General features: G+C 31.1%; 1 protein-coding gene across 1 annotated transcript in view; it reads right to left on the bottom strand.

The window, feature by feature from the left end:
• The window catches only part of LOC129231871 (AP-3 complex subunit delta-1-like), a 189,039-nt gene that overhangs the window by 54,616 nt on the left and 112,769 nt on the right, over positions 1-21,654 (bottom strand). The window contains exons 13-17 of the mRNA XM_054866261.1: positions 18,894-19,042; positions 16,107-16,233; positions 12,054-12,157; positions 5,927-6,158; positions 2,473-2,618 (exon numbers count right to left, since the gene is read on the bottom strand). Coding sequence (XP_054722236.1) covers positions 2,473-2,618; positions 5,927-6,158; positions 12,054-12,157; positions 16,107-16,233; positions 18,894-19,042 — 758 coding nt within the window. The remainder of the gene's footprint in view (positions 1-2,472; positions 2,619-5,926; positions 6,159-12,053; positions 12,158-16,106; positions 16,234-18,893; positions 19,043-21,654) is intronic.

Raw genomic sequence — 21,654 nt, 5'->3', positions numbered from 1 at the left:
ACAGAACTTTTGAAATTAATATGTATGAAAACCACAATAGAATCAAGCATATGGAAATTTATTGCAATAACAGGAATGAAAAAGAATATACAAACTTAGCACTAACAGCAAAAGGTTGAGAAAATGTGCAAGTCATTTCAATTCATCATTCAACAATTGAATGGTTGGCTGGAACAATGTTGGGTGTTACAAACCATAGGGATCAAAGTGACCAACTGACGAAATGTAGGACATTTTTTGAAAAAAATATAGGACATATTTAGAAAAAAATATAGAATTTATAGGACACCAAAAACTGATTAAATTTTGCATACACAGCATAAAAAAGTTACCTTTTAGTGCCACTGATGAAAAAAGATGTATACAAAAATTGTTAGACATGCCTTATTGATTCTTTACTGTCAGAATACAAAAATTTAAACTTCTCTCTCTCACACACACACACACACCAAAAAAAACCAAAAAAACAATGATGCTAATATGGGAAATAACAATTTATTTCAATTAAAAATCAAAATGGTTTAACAGCAAATTACACAGAACTGCTTGACACTTTCTGAGCAGCTTTTAAATTTTTTAATAACAGCGCCTATTAGGGCTTGCCCAGCTTTAATGTCAATCATGCATTTACATTTGAGTATTAATTTTTAATTTTGTATTCCCTTCCTCTATCATTGCACGAGCTGAATATTTATGCTTTCCTTAAATCCTTTTAGTTTATCTCAAGAAGATTTTTTGTTACATCATTCGGTTTAGGTTTTACATTTTGCCTTCTTTTTTCTTCTAGATTTTTTTTCACTCTGTTCCTTATATTTGTGGTACATATAAGGCTAAAGGGCAATGTTTTATCAACATGAAATATCGAATTTTCCCCAAAAAAAATTCTCGATTCAACCTAGTACATAAGTGCTGGTTCACAATTTCAGATGCAAGTTGGCACGAGTTGGCGTTGTTAAAATTATATGAAAATTTTTATAGTTTTGACATAAAAGGAAAATATAAGAGGGTGTGCAATTTAGAAAAACAATTTACTTTTTTTTGGATACACCATAATGTACATCAATGACGAAGATATTCCTGAGAATAGCAGATAACCCCATCAATAAGTATTGGAATTTCATCTTTAACCTGCAGGATGAAAAACTGCTCTACCCTAATTTGATCAAACTTGTTAAGGCTGTCCTGACTTTCTCTCATGGCCAAACTTCCGAGGAGAGAAGCTTAACAAAAGAATTGTGACTAGTGACAAACCAAACATGAGTTTAGACACAACTGTTGCTCTCAGAGTGATAAAAGACTCTGTAAAACACAGTGGAAAATGCTGATGTAAATTCAAAAAAATGATCCAGTTGTGCAATGCAGCACACTTGAAAAACATTTATCCAAATTAAAAAATATTGAAGCATAGAGATAGAGGCCTTTAAAAAAAAAAAAAAAAGATTTTTTCCTATTTATTTTTAAAAAAATTATACATAAATTTATACTAAAAAACAATTTCAAAAATCATTAGCTAATACATATTTAAATAAACATTTGCAAATGAATAAAAAGAATAATGTATTTAAAATGAAAAATTTAATTGAAACATGAAAAAACCCATATTTTTGAGTATGTGAGATTTAAATATTGCATGAGAGCAAAATCTGCTACTTAATGCTAATTACCTACTTTATTATTTATATTTTTTAGTGTTTATTATTTCTGAAAATTTGTCTCATGTTAAAAAAATATGTATGGAAAACTACTAGTTTTTTGAAGAAAATTATAAAATTTAGGCCAAGTGCAGGATACTTTATTTTTCAACTTGAATAAATGTTTTTGTTTTACATTTGGGGCTATCAGGGAAATGTTTTATCAACATGAAATTTCAAATCTTTTATTAGATCAAACTCAAGTAAATTTTCACAAGTTTTCCCTTTAAAAGTTTCTTTTTTGATGAAGCAGGGCATAACTTTCAATGAAAGGTCACACAACTCGTTATGCATAAGGTGTAGAATTTTTCTGGGGTACCGAAAATATAGGATTTTTTGGGGGTGAAATATAGGATTTATAGGAAATATAGGATGACTTTGATCCCTGAAACTACGAATTTTACAGGAGAGCCATTTTTGAGAGGATAAAAATAAACATAAATTCCTCTTTTAACAAACCAACCAACATTATTTCACTGGCAAAACAGTAAAAAAAAAAAAAGCATCCAGCCTTGTTCCAGTCGATCATTCAATTATAGAACCATAAACATGAAGAGCAGCTTAAAATGAGAAACTCGCAATGAAAGGATGGTGATGATGAAAGCTAGATTGAGTGGTTGCAGATCATGTATCAATTTTTATTAAACAAAATAAATTATGTTGCACTGCAATGAATAAAATCATTATAGTTTTTGGAACTCAACTTCAAATAAGGATCAAATTATATTAACAACATTGATTAGATTATTGATTTGAGTATCAGAGATCAAACATCACATACCCTTCAGGAATTGGCACTTTTTTCTGTGCTTTAGGTGCTACTGGATTTAATTCACCAACAAACAATGAAAGAAGCTCAGAAGCAACTTTCTCACCTTTTGATTGAAGCTTCTGTATTTGTTTAGCTAAATGTAGGATACAGCATGCCTGGTAAAAATATCATATTTAGTAAAACATGAATCCAGGAAGCTGTCATTTTTAAAAAAGCAAATGGAGAATGACAGAATTGGTTCTACATGGCATTTGAAAATAATTATTTCACTTAATTATATGGAACAATGATGAAAAGTGATACAAGTTATTGACTTAAATTATCCATTTAAAAATATTTGCTATTGCATCTAAAGTTGTTCCCATTGGAAACATTAAAAAGTTCAAAATAAATTATGAACTGAAACAAAATAAATAAATAAAATTTATAAACATTTTAGGACAATCATTTATTCTTGTGCAACTATATACTATACAACTCAGTGATAGGAAGTAGCGCTACAAGTTGCGACCCTACCGTGGTACCTACATTTTTTAGTATGTAGTTCCTAATGTAGTGCACAACTTTAAAAAAAAATGAATTTTGACACCTTGAATTCAAATTACGTTTTTCGCAATCACGAGTGTGTGTATGTAGGCGTGTGTGTTTGTGTGTGGGGGGTATGTGTGTTTGTGTGCAGGGGGTATGTGTATGTGTGTAGGGGGTATGTGTATGTGTTTAGGCATGTGTGTTTATGTCTGTGTGCTGGCATAAGTGTGTGGGTAGTTGTGTGTATGAATGTGTGTGGGGGGGGGGGGCGTATGTGTATATGTGTGTGTAGGCATATGTGTTTGTGTCTGTGTGCAGGCATGAATGTGTGGGTAGTTGTGTGTATGTGTGCGTGTATGTTTTTGTGTGTGTGTATGTGTAGGTGTCTGTATGTGTTTGTGTGTGTGTATGTGTTTGTGTGCGCGTGTGTGTAGGACATGGATGCAACCTGGAGACGGCTTTCGCTATAGGAGCAGCATCGTGAGGAGCAGGTCAACGGTGATGGTGCGGAGGGTGGCGGGGGGGGGGGGGGGGGGGGAGATAAAATGATAGGACGCCAAAAAAAATCAATCCAAGCAATCCTGATTGCTCAAAAAAAAAAAAAAATAGTGAGTAGTTCGTTGCAAAAAAAAAAAAAGAGTTAGTAGCATTCTAGAAACTACTTTTAAATCAAGTTTTTAAAAAAACGCTTCATCAGAGGTGTAAGAAAGGGGATTGTGTCCATGTCCAGACCACTAGCTTGAAGCTCAAAATTAATTAATTAGATCCTACAAAATAAAAGTTCCTTTTAAATTAATTCTTATGTAGAAAATTAAAATTTTTTCTCTTCTGTTTCAAAGATGTTTTCCTCATCAAATCAATATTTTGTTTATGTATATTGATGTAAAATTTAAAGCAAATAATGACTGCTTCTAGTTATACGATCTTTTCAACTTTTAATCCTTTCTTGAAAGGATTATTCTTAAAAATGGTTTAAAAAAAGAAAGAAAAGAAGGATAATTCTTTGTAATTATTCCATGTAAAAATGAGCTAATTTATAAATTTGAGCAGCTTTTTGATAGTTTTCATTCAATCTTCAAACAATGTTTGTGTATACTTTTTATAATTATTTTTTTAACAGTAGCAAAGTAGTGACTACATTTCAGAAGTATTTTATAGTCTCTACATTGTATACCAATTAGTTGTAGCTAACTATATTTGTAATAAAGTAGTTGTAGCTGTAATTTACTAAAAAGAAAAAAAATGTAGTTTTTCCAACCACTGATACAACTTATATGAGGGTGATTTTCAAATGCAATGACACATTAGGTTTGACATAATTTGAAAATTTTTGTTGTTATAAATACTAAAACTTTTTTAAGCTAAATTCCTTACAATTTACAGCTTTTTAACTAGGCGATTATTTGTGAGTTAATTTGCTTAGATTTCTCGAAATTCAAAAAAACTTCTTGGCAAGTCTGTTTTTTGCATAAGTGTTACTTTTATAAAACATTCTGTATTTTGTTTTCTAAAAACAAATAATCTAACAAATCTTGTTTAAACTATCAGAAATACTTAGTAATAAGTTAAAGTGGTATAACTATTTCTTTATTTAAGAAATTTTAACTATTTGTATAACTGTTTTTTCTCATGAGTGATACTTTGTTTCCTAAGTAAAGGGGTAAAGGATAAACATATTAAATTAAACATTAAATGTTTTCATTATAATTACTATGAATAGTTAAAAAATTTCAATATTGAAACCAATTTTTAAGAGATTCTTAAGCATTAAGAGTTTTTTCCTAAACAACACACACAAATTTCATTTTTGCAAACATTAGCGTTCCACCTTCAATGTGGTCCACTCTTCAATTTTTAATAAATGTTAATTTATTATATTATATACATGTGGGAAAAAATATTACTCTTTGATACAGATATTAGTTAAAGGTAATACAATATAACTATATAGATCTACTTATTATTTGGGTTTCTTTTATCATGAGTGTTACTCCCTTCTGATGAATGTTACCTGTTCAAAGTAACACTCATGAGATTTATAGATGAATTCTTCGCTGGAATAAATTCTATCGGTGTTTTTGAAAATTTAGTTAGGTTTCTTGTTTCCTAAACAAAAAATACATTACTGCCTAGCTATATATTTCTATACTTAAAAAAAAAAACAACTTTACAAAATAAATGGGTAACACTCATGAGAGATGATTAAAATACTCTTCACATTGAATAGTACATTCCAATATATACAACATATAAGAAATAAATATATCCATCTTTTAGGCTTACACATTCTAAGAAGAAACAAATACGGCTTCCCTAACACTGTTGCTAATTACGATAAAGAAATATTTTGCACATGAAAAAATATTTAATTCCCAGGGGTAACACTTATGAGTTACACTTAAGGACACAAACTGCATTGAAAATTTAAAATGTTAGATGAGCAGTTCAGTATAATCAATTTCATTGTATTTAACTAACAAATATCACTTATTTCCTTAACGCACAAAAAAAAAAAAAAAAAAAAAAACTGCTTGAAAGTATACAAAAAAGATAAAGACTATGCAAACTTTCTAGTCAGGACAAGGAAATTTTCATTACTAGCTAAGTAATAGAAAAGGCTTTTTAATTTACAACCATTAAAAAAGACACTAAATGCTATGAATTTAATGCAAAACAATGCTTCACTACATGCCTAACTTTATTTAAAGCTTTATGCAATGCCAAAAAATAATTTTATCAACATTAAATTGAATGGGAAAAAGTCAGGACACCAAACTGTTAATCGTTTTGAAAACCACCCATACTATACAATGAAACAAGAAAATATATTAAAGAAAAAGAAATTTAAAAAAAAATTGCATATAATGCTGTATCAACTAGGTAAAAGCAGAAACTATCTTATCAACGTAAATACTAGAAAAGCCCCATTACTTACTCTTTCCTGTACTTCTAAATCAGCACTTTGTACAAACATAGGCATAGTCTCCACTAACAAATGGGATACTGCAGAAGCCTTTTCTGAATCATCATTTGCTTCGCTTAGCTCTAATACACGAGCATACAATTTTGTTGCATTTTGAACAAAAATACTTTGAATGTGAGATGGGAGAAACATGACTTTTGGATCCATCATTGCCTCTAGAGTATCAAAAGGATCTGAAAGCATTCTGAAATAAAATAATATATGTTTTATCAGGAGATGGAGAAATGCTCTTGCATTGAGAAGAACATACTACTCAAAATAAATGAATGGTCAGTTACAGTAGCAATAAAAACATAATTTAAGTTTAAACTAGGATAAGTAATACCAAACTAATTTGTAGTTAAATAAAAAAATCAAAGCTTGCAATTATAGCCCCACCTGAGATATTTTTTGAGATAATAATATTAATCCCTTTTACACAAGCCCACTTTCCCATAAAAGTAAAAAAAAAAAGAAAGAAAGAAAGAGGCATTAAAGGCCTTATGTATGATTAAAACATCTCAAAAAACAAAAATATAAAAGACTTAAAGAAATATTGAAAATGAAAAAATGAAAGCAGGGCTTTAAAACAGGGAAATAGATGGATATAAGTGTGTCTGTAGGTGAGTGTCTCTGTCCCTCGCCGAATCTTTTTGTCTATTTGAGAGATCTTGCACAATAATCCCCATTTTTTGTTCTTTGAATAGAACAATTTTTCATTAAACTTTGAACAGTCTCCAAAAAGTCAACACTAGCAATCTACAGGGAAATTTAATGCAAATATAAATCCTGAACTGCATTCAACAAACTTTAAGGGAAAGAAGTATTGATGTAGAATATGCATGAAAAAACAAGAAGCTTTTATGAAACTAATCTAAAGAACATATTAATCTTGAATAAAATGTTTTGCGTAGCAAAAACTTTATTAAAAACAGCTTTTGATGCAAATTGTGCAAACATACTGTTTGACTTAGTTATTTTAGTGGTATTCCTTCAAAAGCTCTAAAAAAGAAAAAAAAAGAAAGAAAAAACTAACAGCACCTAAGGGAAAATTTGAAGAATGCATAAATCTTTAAAAAGTTGATTTGATTTGTACAAACTTTTATAAGAAAGAGCTTTTAACATAGAATACATCAATAGGAAGTATCACAAAAGATTTAATATGGGGATCAAAGGAAACATTTGGTAGTTGATGTCTTCAATTTTCATGAAAATTTCAGGTTGTTTTTGTAGTACTATTATGAAAAAAAAAGTGAAGTTTCTTTTTTCTTAAGTCTGATTTGTTTGTCCCTGAGTAGAGGTCAAAGTTTAAGGTTGTGAATAGATGGTACTAAATATACGATCGCTTTGCTCCAAAAGCAATGTGTGAACCAAGCCAATTCTTTCAAATGTAGATACTACTTGATACTAGATACAGGCTAGCATAAATAATTTGGTGGCTCACTCTTAGTTTTTGAGGGGCAAAGGTCAATTGAAAATGCTATTTTCGTAACTTTTTTTGCGGTGTTTGTTTATTGATATCTGCTAAAGTTGTGAGTGACCCTTCGAAATAAGTATAGGGTGAATTACTCACTATAGTATAGTACTCAGAAAAACAGAAAATAACATGGGTTACTCTTTGCTTTAGTAGTTAAACGGTTTCAAAATTGGAGATTTAAAAAAAGAAAAGCCAAGTTTCTGGGTTAATAACTCTGTGCGCATCTCATTTTGTTTTCTGTTTTTTTTTTTTTTTTTTTTTTTTGAGCACTATACTATGGTAAGTAATTCATCCTATACTTACTTCTGAGGGTCACGCACGGCTTTAGCAAATATCCGGACACAAACAAGGCAAAAAAGTTACTACACACATTTTTAAAAAATGGCATAGGACACTCATTGTTTTTGGAGCAAGATGATCATATATTTAGTACCATATATTCACAAACCTTAAACTTTGACCTGTACTCAAGAGCCAATAAGTTAAATTTGAGAGGAAAGAAGCTTCTTTTTCTAATGACAATGTTACTAATACATCCTGAAAGTTTCAGGGTAATTGAAGGAGTCAACTATCAGACTCCTGTAGACTTTGTCCAGCTTTAAAAAAAATTTAAAAATCAAGGCAAAGAGAGCGTGTGACACAAAATTTATAGGGTTTAGAGTTAATTTTGGTGCTGGTCCTGCGATAGCTTCTTAGCTGTACTTGAGAGATATTCACTCTGCATGGAAAAGTAGTTTTCTAAACTGAAGTTTTTGCTGTAAAATAATGAAAACTCCGGGTAGAGTTTAATGTAGGAATTTCTGGCAAGCAATAAGAGACTTGTATTTGTACCCTACGCATGTCATCTCAAAAACAGTGGGATTTGGCCATTTAAATGACGGGCAATATAAAGGTACTAGAAGTAGATGAGTTAATTAGCTGGTATTAATAGAAAACTCCTTATTTTATTCATTTTAAAATAAACGTTGTAGAATGCATGATTGTTGATTGTTTAAATGGTTATTCAAAAAGTAAGCAAATCCTTATTAGAAATATTTTAGAGCAAAAATAAAAAAAAAAGTGAGTGAAGTATTATTTTCTTATGACTTTAGCCTTGTTATTGAATAATTGAAAACTACATTAATTGAATCTAATTAGTTGCATTAAACTAAAATTTAATTTATTATATCTGTAATTTTATCATTAAATGCTGCTTAATTACTTATTGTTAACTTTTTCGGTTGAGATGTCTCTCCAATTCTGACTGCATTTTGCTTTCAGGAATTATGATTAACCCGTTTGGGATGAACGACACATTTCTGCATCAGCGATAGATGCTCTTCACAGATGAAAGACGCTTCCCTACATTACAGCAAATGCTACACAGCCATCGGAACCAAGCTTGTTTGTGTCTTGGTTTCTTGGAACAAAATGTTTACTATCGGATGGCATTACTTATCCATGATCCGTTCAAATTATTGGCCTTGAACATTAGTACAGTCAAACCTTGTTATCGCGACATTCGAATTTCATGACACTCTGGATGTCATGTCATTCAAAGACCCGAACCTATGCCATACAGTTTTAATGTTAAGTGGCTCCGGGTTTTACAACAGTTTTTTGGGGGCAACTCTGGTTACGATGACACACGGAGCTGCTCAGATTGGATCAAATATTTCTTTGCAATTGAAAAATTTTCCTCAAAATGATGAAAGTATCTGCAAATGTTTGTTGTAGGAGCTTTGGACTCAGACGAGAGATTTGACCAGGCATGACACCTCAAAAGTGATGGGGGACGATTAGATAAGTTCTGAAAGGTACAGGTTTCAGACTTTGAAAAGAGGGACAACAGAAAGGAATTCAAAGCTTTTGGATTGTGATACTGGACGAGAGAAATAGCAGGAGAAGAGAAAGACCATAGCTACCTCAAGCTGTAGGCTTCTATATAGGGACTCAAGTCACTACAAGCTTCTCCCATGAAAGAAAAAGAGATAAGAGCTCCTCATTATATTTAAAAGGGACACACAACTCTAAAATGGATAAAAGAATTAAAAAGGATTTTTTCACCTTCGAAAGGTGAGGCTTAACCATCAAAATCTAATCAAATTGCGGACAAAAGTGGAGTCTTGAATTGGTTTCTTGCTGATAATTTCGTGGAAAGGAGGGATGTTAAAAATGTTATTTGAAAGTTTAGCAAACACTCACTGGAAACTATTGCAGAATTCAAAAAAAAAAAAAAAAAAATAATAATAATAAGTGAAGTTTTTTTAAAAAGAATTTTTGTTATACATCAATAACTAAAATTAAGATTAGTTGAATCTATCTAAAAGCAGAAACGCTATTAATTTCTTTATTAAATCTAATTTTATTGGGAACTAATGTTTAATAATGAATTTTTAAAATACAGTCGGAACTCCATATATCGAAGTAGCAAATTGCCGGCAAAAAATTCGATATATAGAAACGATCTTATTTTATCATAAAAATTTCCTAAAACATTAAAATTAAAGCTAATTTTTGTGCATGAAACCCAATTTCTAATTTATACGAGCATCGGATTAAACGAAAGTTAATAACTGAAAAAATAACAGAAATGACATTTTTGTATCTTCATTCTTCGGCAGTTCAACTTGATTCGCAACATTAGGGGATTTTCGTTTTGACAATGTAATCAAGAGAAAAGTAAAAAATCAAATCTACTTCACTTGAATGATTTTTACTGAAGCTAATATAAGACTAGGAATGATAATCAACAGACAAAAAGGATAACTTGAAACTTATTTTAGTGTTACTGGTTACAACTAAGATTTGAAATAAACTTGAGGGAATTTAAGAACTCCAGAATGGAACAACGAGCTATCTACACACCCCTCAAACCCAGATTTCTTATGAGTTTCTTATTAACCTTTAGTAAACATAATTTTCTGTTCTAACCTTCATTTTTCATGAGACTAACTGTCTAAAGTGGAAAAAAAAAAAATCTACGAATGTCTCGAATTTTTTTTCGATATATAGAGAATTTTTCGATATACAGAAACAATTTTTCTATGTAATGAACATTGAAAATTGCTGGGATTTTGATATATAGAAAATTTTGATGTGTGGAAGTTTGATATATGGAGGCTCGACTGTATTTTAGTTATGACGTCGCTCTGGCTATGGCGACACTTTGTTGACAGTCCCAGAGGTGTGGTGACAACAAGGTACGACTGTATTTCTCTCTCTGACGCCAGAATGGAATGGGGTCCCTCAAGTGTCAGTGATTTATTGGATTTCGTGAAAGAAAATATGAACATGTGCTAGTAAGTTAGAAGGGAAACAAAAGTGGCTATTTCCAGTTTTCATTCCATTTATAATGGGATTTAATAGGAGATATTCTAGCAAGAGGTTTTTCTTATATATTCATTTTTGTAGCCATGGTGAACACGTTATCTTTCTGAGGAGGAAAAATCTTAATCTATGATTGATCCATTTATGAATCTTTTGGGCACAAAGCTGAAACAACTATAAATTATTTTTATTAGAGTTCTTCACGTAGTAGTTACTTTCTAAAATGATACATCAAAAGAGAAGGCAAAGAATTTAGACGGAGATGTGTAGTTTGCTGAAAGCACAACAAAAAACATAACACTACCTATGAGTGTAAAATGTTCAATGCGCATTAATACGTGCTTTGAAATTTTTCAATATGAATTTGTTATTGAAAATAACCTAAAATGTGCCATGAATCAGGCTTTTTCTTTTGGATTAATTCTTCTCTTGAAAAGTGTGTAGTTTTATCTGCAAAATTGTTGGAGCCTATTGTAAGGAAAGTATAAAATTTTGTTTGACCATGTGTAATCTTTTGGTTTGAATGTAATACACATTTCCTTAAACTACAATTGTTGCTTTTATTCCATTTACTTTAAACATTAATGGTATATGAAATTTTACATGATGTGAAAGCTTCTCTCCTATTTGCATGCACTTTCAGAGAACAAGTGGTGTCTTTTTGAAGACCCAGTTTTACCGTGGCCATCCATGGAAATACTTTGACCCTGAAGATGTTTAATTTGCATCCAAACAAATAGGAGGTCAAACAGTATTTACTTTTGAAGAAAAACATTTGTTTGTCAATCGAATTGCCAAATTTTTGCCTTCGATAGAGTATTTTCTCAGTTAAATGGTTTACACTAAACAAACACCAACTGTTTGTTAGCATGAGGTTATGACACAGATTTTAATATATGCAATCAAAGGAAAACATTCTGACACAAAATAGCCACAATCAGGGGGGTTAGAATGTGCCATGGATGTTCCAAATCTGCAACAAGTTGGCTTAATATAAATTTTCCTTTTTTTAATGAGATGAAAGCTAAAAATTAGCTGTTGTCTTAGGAAAAGTTACCAAAACAATATTTTGCATACCCTTCAAAATTCATGGTACACAAAAAGTGGCACAAACTTGGCTCTTTTTACTATAATATTAAAATAAAATTTAAGGAAACTGACATCGGTTAAACAATGTAACTGCTAAAAAGTTTTAGATAATCAAGGTTTTATAGTAATTCAAGGTTTAGATAAGTCAGAATGAGTAGGAAAAAATCAATTAAGTCAACCAGTACAAAGGAAAATTGAATAGCTGATCGAAGAAAACATCCTTACTCTGAAAATTCACCACAAATCCAAGCTGCAGCATAAAGAACTTCAGAAATACTATTTCTGTCAGAACTTCCTTGCAATAAGTGAGCATTTTTTAACAGAATGGCCTAGAAAAAAATTTCATCAATTGATAAACAATAGAAATATTCTCATAGTGCAGAAAAGATAACACAAAACATAACATCAAAATTTGTGTACATAAAAATTAATTAACCAAAAAACTACAATAGCAAATCATAAATGTCCAAAGAGCTCCCAAAATTTATTAATAGAATTTTACACCTGGATGCCATAGAACTAGGGGCAGAATTTTAGGAGCATAGGCCTTTGTTTCCATCATATTTTCTTTTAAATATCTGTTTAGCATTACTTATATTTTTAGATAGAAACTAAAGAGAGAAGATAAATTGGGTTGAAATAAATTCAAATCAGCAGGTATCTGTTAAGTCAAACAATATTTGCTCCAAACAGTAAAAGGAAGTTTAAAAACTTTGATTGCTAGTTTTGAATCTGCAATAGCATATTTCAAGCTATCTAGTGTCATCAATGTAGAGTGTGTAGTGCTATTAAAATCAAATCATTTTCAGTTTTATATAAATAGCTAGTATATGTTAAAATGTATCGCTCCAAATTTTAGTCATTTGTTTTTAAAATACCATCTTCCTGTAGTGACCAGAATGATAAATAGCTGGAGTAAAAACGTATATTAGGTTTAAAAATTAAATCCATAATTGAACTCACAACAGCAGGTTTATTTGCAATATAGGGGAATTTGGGATAAAATGAAATGGTAAAATATTTTAAGTTTGCAACACCACTAGAGCTGACGGATGCTGCAGATTTTAACATCCCGATCTATTTGCAGTATAACATTGTAATATTCCGATACATCGCAATGTTTCAACATAGTTTCTTTGCTTGCCCACTCAGGGGGAGGGGCGGGTCATGCCGCACAGTGCGCTATTGAATTCTCAGGGGTGTTTGGGGGGTTCTTGTTTTTGGTGGTATTAGGGAGGGGTGGCATTCCTGAATAGTCATACAGTGTGTTCCATTTTAACCAGCAAGACTTATATTTTTGCAGCCGTTAGTCCTAGATGTATACTTCCAATCGCAAAAATGTTCAAAATCAGATGCAGAGTTCAGATATTGAAAGTTTGAAGTGTAAATAAAAATAAATAAAAAAATACAAAATACGGGCACTAGGTCCCCTAACTTATATTTAGGGAAATAATCTCCACTAAAAAATAATTCCAACACAAAAAGTTTGAAATTAGTACGACCCATTTACCGAGATATAAAACGCGGCATTTTGTGACATACACCACTTTTTACTTGTCGTCAATAACACTTTTTGAGGGAAAATATAGCAGTTAACAAGTGTTTAAAATTATATGTGTGCATAGAGTGTGGTTTTTCAAATTGTTCGAGTTTTGTAGATTTTTTTGTGTATCATGGCACAACATTTGCATTTATTTTTGAATAGCAATGAAAAATATAAATACTTTGTTTTTTTACTTCAACAACTTGTCATTCTTCTGAAAGGGCGATAAGTTCCAATCTCATCTTCTGCATGGTCTCTTAAAACTTTGAACTATAATATCTCCTTGAGTTTTGGTTGCACAAATGTGAAGTATTTTGTGTCTCAAGAGTTTTTTGTGTCAGCAATAGTTTTCAATGGAAATTATTTCTCTAAACATTAGTTAGGGGACCTAGGGCCCGTATAAAAAGTTAAATTCTGTATTTTTAACTCATTTTTGCTTTAAATTTTCAATATCTTAACTCTGCATTTGATTTTGAACATTTCTGCTATTGGAAGTATACATCTAGGCCTACCGATTGAGAAAATAAAGGTCATGCATTTTAAAACGGAACACCCTGTATATAAAAGATGTTTTGACTGAAAATCATTCCTCTAACACCAGTAACAATTTAACTTCATATGTTTTATGGTGAAGTTGTCCCATACCCTCATCAGTTGCAATTATGTGTGTGAGATAATTAGCAACTTAATATATTTTTGATTCTATAAATTAAATTTGGAAGATATGAATGTAACTGCAAAAACTTTGAAAATACTATTATTTCAAACCAGAACACTATTTTAAGTAGTATACAATAGTTGGAACTGCTAGTTTAAATCATCATAAATTGATGAATGAATGAGTAAATAAATATATTTTTAGGGGGTTTTTCCCTACAGAAATTCAGTTTTGGCTGGCACTTTTCTAAATTTGGCCCATAGGTCTTTTAATGCTCAGGAGTTCACATGGGATAGTACCCCATAAGAATGCTACCCAATGTGAATTTCTGAGAACCAAAGGACATCTGGGCCAAATTTGGAAAAGATTTTATGAAAACTGGATTTTTACAAGAAAGCCCCCTATGGGTGTTTGGCCCCCCCCCCCCCCCCCCATAGCTGGACGAAGACAACCCTATTGGAATTCCCAAGCATAAAGGACATAATGCCAAATTTGGAATAGATCTGCTGAAAACTGGGTTCTAATATCCTATCTTATATGGCTGGCATATAGGATAGTTCTTATAAGATCCCCCATAGCAGGATGAATACAGGGAAATTCCAGAGAGTCAAAGGGACATTTGTGCCAAATCTGGAAAAGATCCGAAAAAACTGGATTTTTACAAGAAAAAACACTTATATGGGGACTATTTGTACTTATTTACTTCCTTCATATTACTATTTGACAAAATTTATTGAAAATGTTAAAATAAACAGGAAATTGCCACCAATTCCCCGCAGGAAAGAACTATACTACATACCATCAAATTTTTCATGAGAATTTTAGTGCCACCAAAGGAACCTTATCCAAGCTACCCGTCATCAAAAATAGAAAAATATTATTTTTACTAATTTGGCTTAAAACAGCATTTGGTTGAAACTTCAATCCAACTGCTGCAAATCAAGAAATTGGGAAATTTTTTAAATTTTTTTATGTGTACTTTGCTCCACCAATGGCACCATTTCCCCACTATCCATCATTGAAAAAAAAAATGTGTTTTTCGGCCCATATTAACATACAGTTGATTCCAGTCAAAAAATAAATACATCTAAAGGTCAAGGTATATAATATTACAAGTTATTTTTCAAAATTTGATACACATATTATAATATTTTGCAGTTTATCAAAAATAATTTTTTTTGTAACAAAAGGATAGTTTTTGTCTTTAACATTTGTAGTACTAATTAAGATCTACTGATAGCTTAATGAATTTTTTTCCCCTTATTTAATTATTTATTAAGTCATTTATGTATTCATTTACATACCTACATTTTTAAGTAAATTATCACCTATTTATTCATTCACTTGTTTTCTATTTATTTATTACTTATTTACTTTTTTCTGATACATAAATAATTTAATTATTAGTTTTATTGCTTCATTTTTTAAAATTTATTTTTTCATTTATTCTTTTATTTACTCATTCATTTGATCAAAAATATTTTTAACAATCAAATAGAAATTATTTCATTAGAAAAATCTTTTATTTTTCATTTTGCCTATGAAAGTTTTTTTTTTTTTTTTTTTTTTTGAAGGAACAAATTTATTGCCAAAAATTAAAAATAATGTTTCAATGCAAGTTTTATTATAAAGTACATAGCTTTTCTTAATTTAGTACAATTTCAAAACAAATTTCTAATTTGTTTATTTTGAAAAAGCTAAATTATTTTAACCTACTCCACTTTTCCTCCACGACTCCTACATTTTACATAATCCATACCTATAAACCATTTTTTGAGTGTATACAAATGTTTAGATTACATTATAGAAGCATTAAATAAAAAGTAATAAATTTCTTGTTTATTTCTTCAATAATTATGCTTTATGTTATTATGCATCTGTATAGAACATTTATTAGCCTTTTAAGATGAAAGGCAAAATTTTGAAAGCACAATTTTCCCTGAATTTCAATACAGGTGATCATTTAAATACTGCTCATGTTTATTTCAATCAATTCTTGAAGAAAGTGAAAAAAAAAAAAAAAAAAAAAAAATGATGCATTTCAATAATATCAGAGAAATGTTACTAAAATACAAACCATTTGTGAAACAGCAAAATTGCGAATTGCTTGAACTCTGATAGCAACATCCAGCATTTGAGAAGCAATTACAGATCCATGCTTGGTACCATCAATTCTCGTTAGTTCAACTAATATGCTAACATACCTAAAACATAAACTTTAGTCAGAATTTCAAAGGGGGCATCTAATAAAACTGTGATGCAAAAAAACACTTCTCAAAGTACTTCTGACTCCATTCTTACTGATTCCTATGTAAAATGATCTCTTAATTCTAAATATAACCACCGTTTCCACCCATCAATACTACTATTTGGAGAAAGCAACCCTCCATTTTTTTTTCTTCAGATTTCAACAGTTTGATAGCCATTTCATAACATTTTTATTTGGAGCAGAAGGCAGCATTAAATTGACAACTAACATTCTTCTGATAAAATAGAGGTGATAAGTTTAAAAGCATGAAGATTTATAGCAAGTTGAGATACTCATGAGGGTATTCTCCCTAAAATATTTTTTAAAATCATTAAAAAAAATCACTATTTTAATATTAAAAAAACACACACACACACACACTTATTTTTCAGTGTAAAATCAGAGTTAGCGACCTCATTTCTATGAGCCCAGGTCCAAACAGCTTTTCACGTTGTAAAAAAAAATTAAAATTTTTTTTTTTGGAAGCATTGCATGCAGCATATGAGTTTCATCCCTAATCTTCAGTTGCCAAACCTTCCCGTACTATTTATATCCAATTAAAAAGATCAATTCACACATATAACTAAGAATAAAAATGAAGGTAAATATGCTTTTAATGATGTATTAATGTGCATTTATATTTCTGGAGATGCAACGCTCCCATTGTTCATCACTTCTTGATATAGAGATAAACACTGCGGGCGGTTCATCTCCAGACATATAAATATAGATTAATGCTATATTATAAGCTTATTTAATTAGTATTTTTAATCTGAATTATATCTATGAATGTAACTTCAATAAATGTACATGATACATAAAGGTTCTTTACTGGAGATCTCTGATGCGACTGGTATGCAACATAAGATGCTTCAAAGATTTGTAATAAAAGTTTTCTACAAAGTGAAATTTTTTTCCAGACATGGGCTCTTAGGTGTGAGGATGATACTCTGGTTTGACACCTAAAATAAGTGAATAAATTGTTAAAATAACAAAAAGTATAAAATAAAAAATTATTATTAAATAAAAACAAAAAACCCAACTACGTAAAAACCAAAAAAACTAAAAAGAAAAATATATCAGCCCAGCAGTTCAGAATGTTATTAAGTTCTAGTGAATAACTGCACCATTGAAATAGTTTTATAATCGATACACACATAAGACAAGTCATAAAGTCAAAAGCAGAATAGAAGGACCAACAGTCGGGGCGCATTCCTTTTTGACCATCAAGGAACCCCATAAAATTTGAATGGGCCTCGACTGTTGATCCTTCTATTCTGCTTTTGAATGTATGATTTGTCTTATGTGTGTATCAATTATAAAACTATTTCGATGGTGTAGTTATTCAGTAGTAACTTAATAACATTCTAAACTACTGGGCGCATATATATTTTTCTTTTTAGTTTTTTTGGTTTTCATACAGTCAGGTTTTGTGTTTTATTTAATAATTATTTTTTTATTTTACACCTTTTAGTTAATTTTCATTAACTTAATTAAATGATTATAAGAGCATAGATTTCACAATCTTGTCATTTTATTGATGGAGTTTACATCGTGACGATTATTAAGTAAGTTGCAGTGGTCTAAACTACTGATAATAAGTCCCTCTAGGGACCTAACTCTGTATTAGCTAGGTATGTTTGACCTTTAGCAAAAATGTGTGAACTAAATCAACCACAGCTATATAAACAGCCTGTATAACTCATGATGACGCGAGCTCGGAATCGTAGTCAGTCAAATCTTTCTTGCAAAACTAAAAGGGCCCTGGCAAGGAAGTACACATTGCGAAACTCATTCCCCTGAATCACAACAAAAACAAATGCAACATGTTAGAGATAAAAATCAAATTTGTAGACTTAGTAATTAAAAAATTCAGACAGCAAAAACACAACCTGCTTTTGTCCCACGCGGGCAGCGTATGACACGATCCCGAACTAACACTATAGAGACTGGTTATTGATTTTGTGAGTTTTGATTACTGTCATGTCCTTAGTGACACTCCCAAGGTTAAGACAAATTGATTGACCTAAAAGTAATCAAAATTGGACCAAGGCGTTTAGCCTCTACAATGCCACATAGGAACAAACATACATACATACATACATACATACATACATAGACTCATAAAGACATTACCCTCCTTTGTGTCGAGCACACGCAATCAGGTAAAATCCCCAGAAAAAAAATTGTTTTCCGATTCCTTAAATACTTTAAGAGGGAATACACCCATGAGTCTCTCAACTTGCTACAAACATTTTGACTTTTGATTTTTTTATCTCTCTAACCCCTCAGAAGAATGTTAATGGTCAATATAATGCTTCTTTTCGCTTCAAATAAATATAATAGTTAAACTGTTAAAAACTGAAAATAATATGGCACACTATCTCCAAAAGTCACATAGGATGGGGGGAAACAGTGCTCAAATTTGGATTCATGGGTCATTTTACATAAGAATCAGCAAAAATAGTGGAAGAAGTATTTGAGAGGTTTTTTGCCGCGCAACTGAACGTAAATGAAACTTGAATTAGTTAAAATGGGTTAAAGTCAAATACTCATTAGCTACATAAAGCTAAAAGAAAATAATAAAATTGAATGTTTAAATGCATCTACAATTACCATTCAAAATTTGTAATATACTGATAATTGTTTTGAGAACATATATCAATGATTTTCGAAAGCAGTTCATCTCTGTATTGAGTTCCTTCAGCTTTATCCATATGCACCATCAGCTTCTTAACTATCTCCATTAAGTTCTTTTTTGATACCTAGAAATGAAGGTGGACATTTTGAAGACGTATAGTTATAAGAGTTGGGCTGAAATGTTCGTAGGCTAACATAGTAAAACATTTTTTTTGGGGGGCAAAATTTGATTTTATTGTTTAATATAGTTGCCTTGGAGGGCGATACAGCAAATACAGTGGTCATACAATTTTTCAATACTACATCTGATGTACCATTTCTCTTTAGCCTCAAAATAGGCCTCAATTTAAGCGATTACCACTACACTAATGCTAAATTTCTTTCGGAGATGCATCCTTTTGAGGTCTGCAAAACCAGAAAAAGTCATTGGAGGCAAGATCTGGAGAATACGGTGTATGGAAAAGTGATACATAGCCTAATTTATGCAGTGATGCCATAGTTTTCATTTGATTGTTTCGATTAACAGCACTTTTTTCTTCTTCAAATGCGGCCGTTGTTTCATGATTTCATTGTTCAAAACGCTCCAACAACACTGCCGTAAAATCCCGAAAGTAACCCCCCCTATTTTCAAAACAAAACTTGTTAATTTCAGAAAGGGGGGTTATAATCGAGATTTTTTTGAAAAATGAGCCAAAATAATTGTTTTTAGTAGAATTAATTTTAGAGTCAGAAAAGAAATAAGTAAATAAGAGTTAATATTAATGAAGAGTGAGAAATTAATTAATAAAAACCTGTCCTAATTTTCAAGTAGTAAAAAATTGCATGTGGGTGCCATCTTTTTCAAAAGAAAGGATTTTGTACCTTAGTTGGCGAAATCCCTATAATTTATCGCTTGAAAATTCATCATGTACTGAATGTAATTAGGTTACAGTAAAAGAAGCAAAATCTTAACGTTCTTGTTTCAGAATAAAAGCAAAAATCGCAATCACGGCCGCCAATTCGTTACGAAGATCGTAATTTCGAAAACTGAGCTTTGCAAAGTTCGCGAACGCAAACAGAGACGAATCTCTTATTTGATTTTGTGAAATATACATTTCTGATGATCATTAACTCGTTCAATTATTTTATTCTGCCTTTAAAAAAGGTTATTTTTAAGTTTCGCGCTACTTTTTAAGCAACGCATTTCCAAAATGGCGCCACGTTTTCAAAATGGCGTCGTGTTGAAGATTGTTCATTTTCACAAGTCAGAACAAAAACGCTCCTTCTAAAATAAATAAAAAGCAGTACAGTCAAATAAATTTCTGCTGTAATACTGTCAACAAAAAAAAACAAAAAAAACAGGCGCCCTTGCATCAAAAGGAGTCTAAACATTTTGGAAGGAATAAACCGTGGAGACCATTTTTTTCTTTTTTGTTCAAATCATTCTGTTTTCTTTCTTTCTTTTTTTTTAGAAAAGAAAACCTGCACATGGGGGCGAAGGGGGGGGGGAGAACTAAACCTCTGTAATTGCTTTTCAAGTAAAGCAGAAAATGTTATCCTTTTTTTTAGAGGGAGTGGAAAATGAAGATGATCAGATTTTTTTTCAGGTGAAAAAGGGGGGGGGGATATTCAGGATTTTAAAATAATTTCACTTTCCACAAAAAAAGGGGGAGGGCTATAATCGATAGGGGGGTTACTTTCGGGATTTTACTATGTAATGTAGAAATTGTTGTTGATGGTTTGACCCTTTTTGAGATAATTGATGAATATAAAACCATGTGTATCCCAGAATAATGATGTCATAACCTTGACAGTCGACTGCATCTTTCCACACTTTGGATTTGGTTTATTGCGTTCAGAACATTCAGCTGACTGTCAATTGCACTCGGAAGGGTATCTATAGTAATATATCGACCAAAACACTTGACTTTATTATGGTTGAATGTCCTTAAACACTGCTCCGAATCATCAAAATGTTGTTGCTTTTGATAAGATTATGAGCATGTGCGCTACCTATTTTGCACACAACTTTTGCATGTATAAATATTTCTGCATGATGTGCCCAATACGTTTCTTTGATATCTTAAAAAGTCTAGGATATTTTCATCCACTTCACTTAAATTTCCAATCATTTAAAATTTTTGTGTGAACTTTCTCGATGTTTTCATAAGTAACAGCCTCTTTGGGGCATCCACTGCGTCATCATCGATGCTCATATTGCCTCGTTTAAAGTTCAAAAATCACTTCTCAACAGTTGATTTACCATGTGCAGTTTCCAAATAATGCTTATCAAGCCAAGCCTTAGCTTCAACAGTATTTCTTTCTCCAAAAAGCAATGCTTCATCAACACACGAAAGTCCTTGTTATCAATTTTTTGCACAATAACGAAAGTTGCTTCACTCTCAATGCTATATCTCACAAACTAGGTGTACGAAAGCTGTGAAATTTACAAATTAATCTTTTGAAGGTTGGAACTGACTGAAAACAATGTGGATTTTAATCTATTAACATCATCTATATGTCAGCCTATAAACTTTTCAGCCCATCTATTATATTATTTACAGAGTTTAAATAAAAGTCACATACATTTTTATTGGGTCATCTTTCATTCCAAAGAAATAAGAACCAGGAGTTTTAATTTAAACCAATGATATGAAATGCTTTAGGTACACTCTCAACATGGTTTAATTGTAATAAAAAATAAATAAAATGCAATCAAGAGCAGTTACTTACTTCCAGTTTCATCTAAGTAAGCATT

The sequence above is a fragment of the Uloborus diversus genome, chromosome 10 (assembly GCF_026930045.1).
Source record: "Uloborus diversus isolate 005 chromosome 10, Udiv.v.3.1, whole genome shotgun sequence".
Classification (NCBI taxonomy): Eukaryota; Metazoa; Arthropoda; class Arachnida; order Araneae; family Uloboridae; genus Uloborus; species Uloborus diversus.
This window is presented reverse-complemented; position numbering and strand designations above follow the sequence as displayed.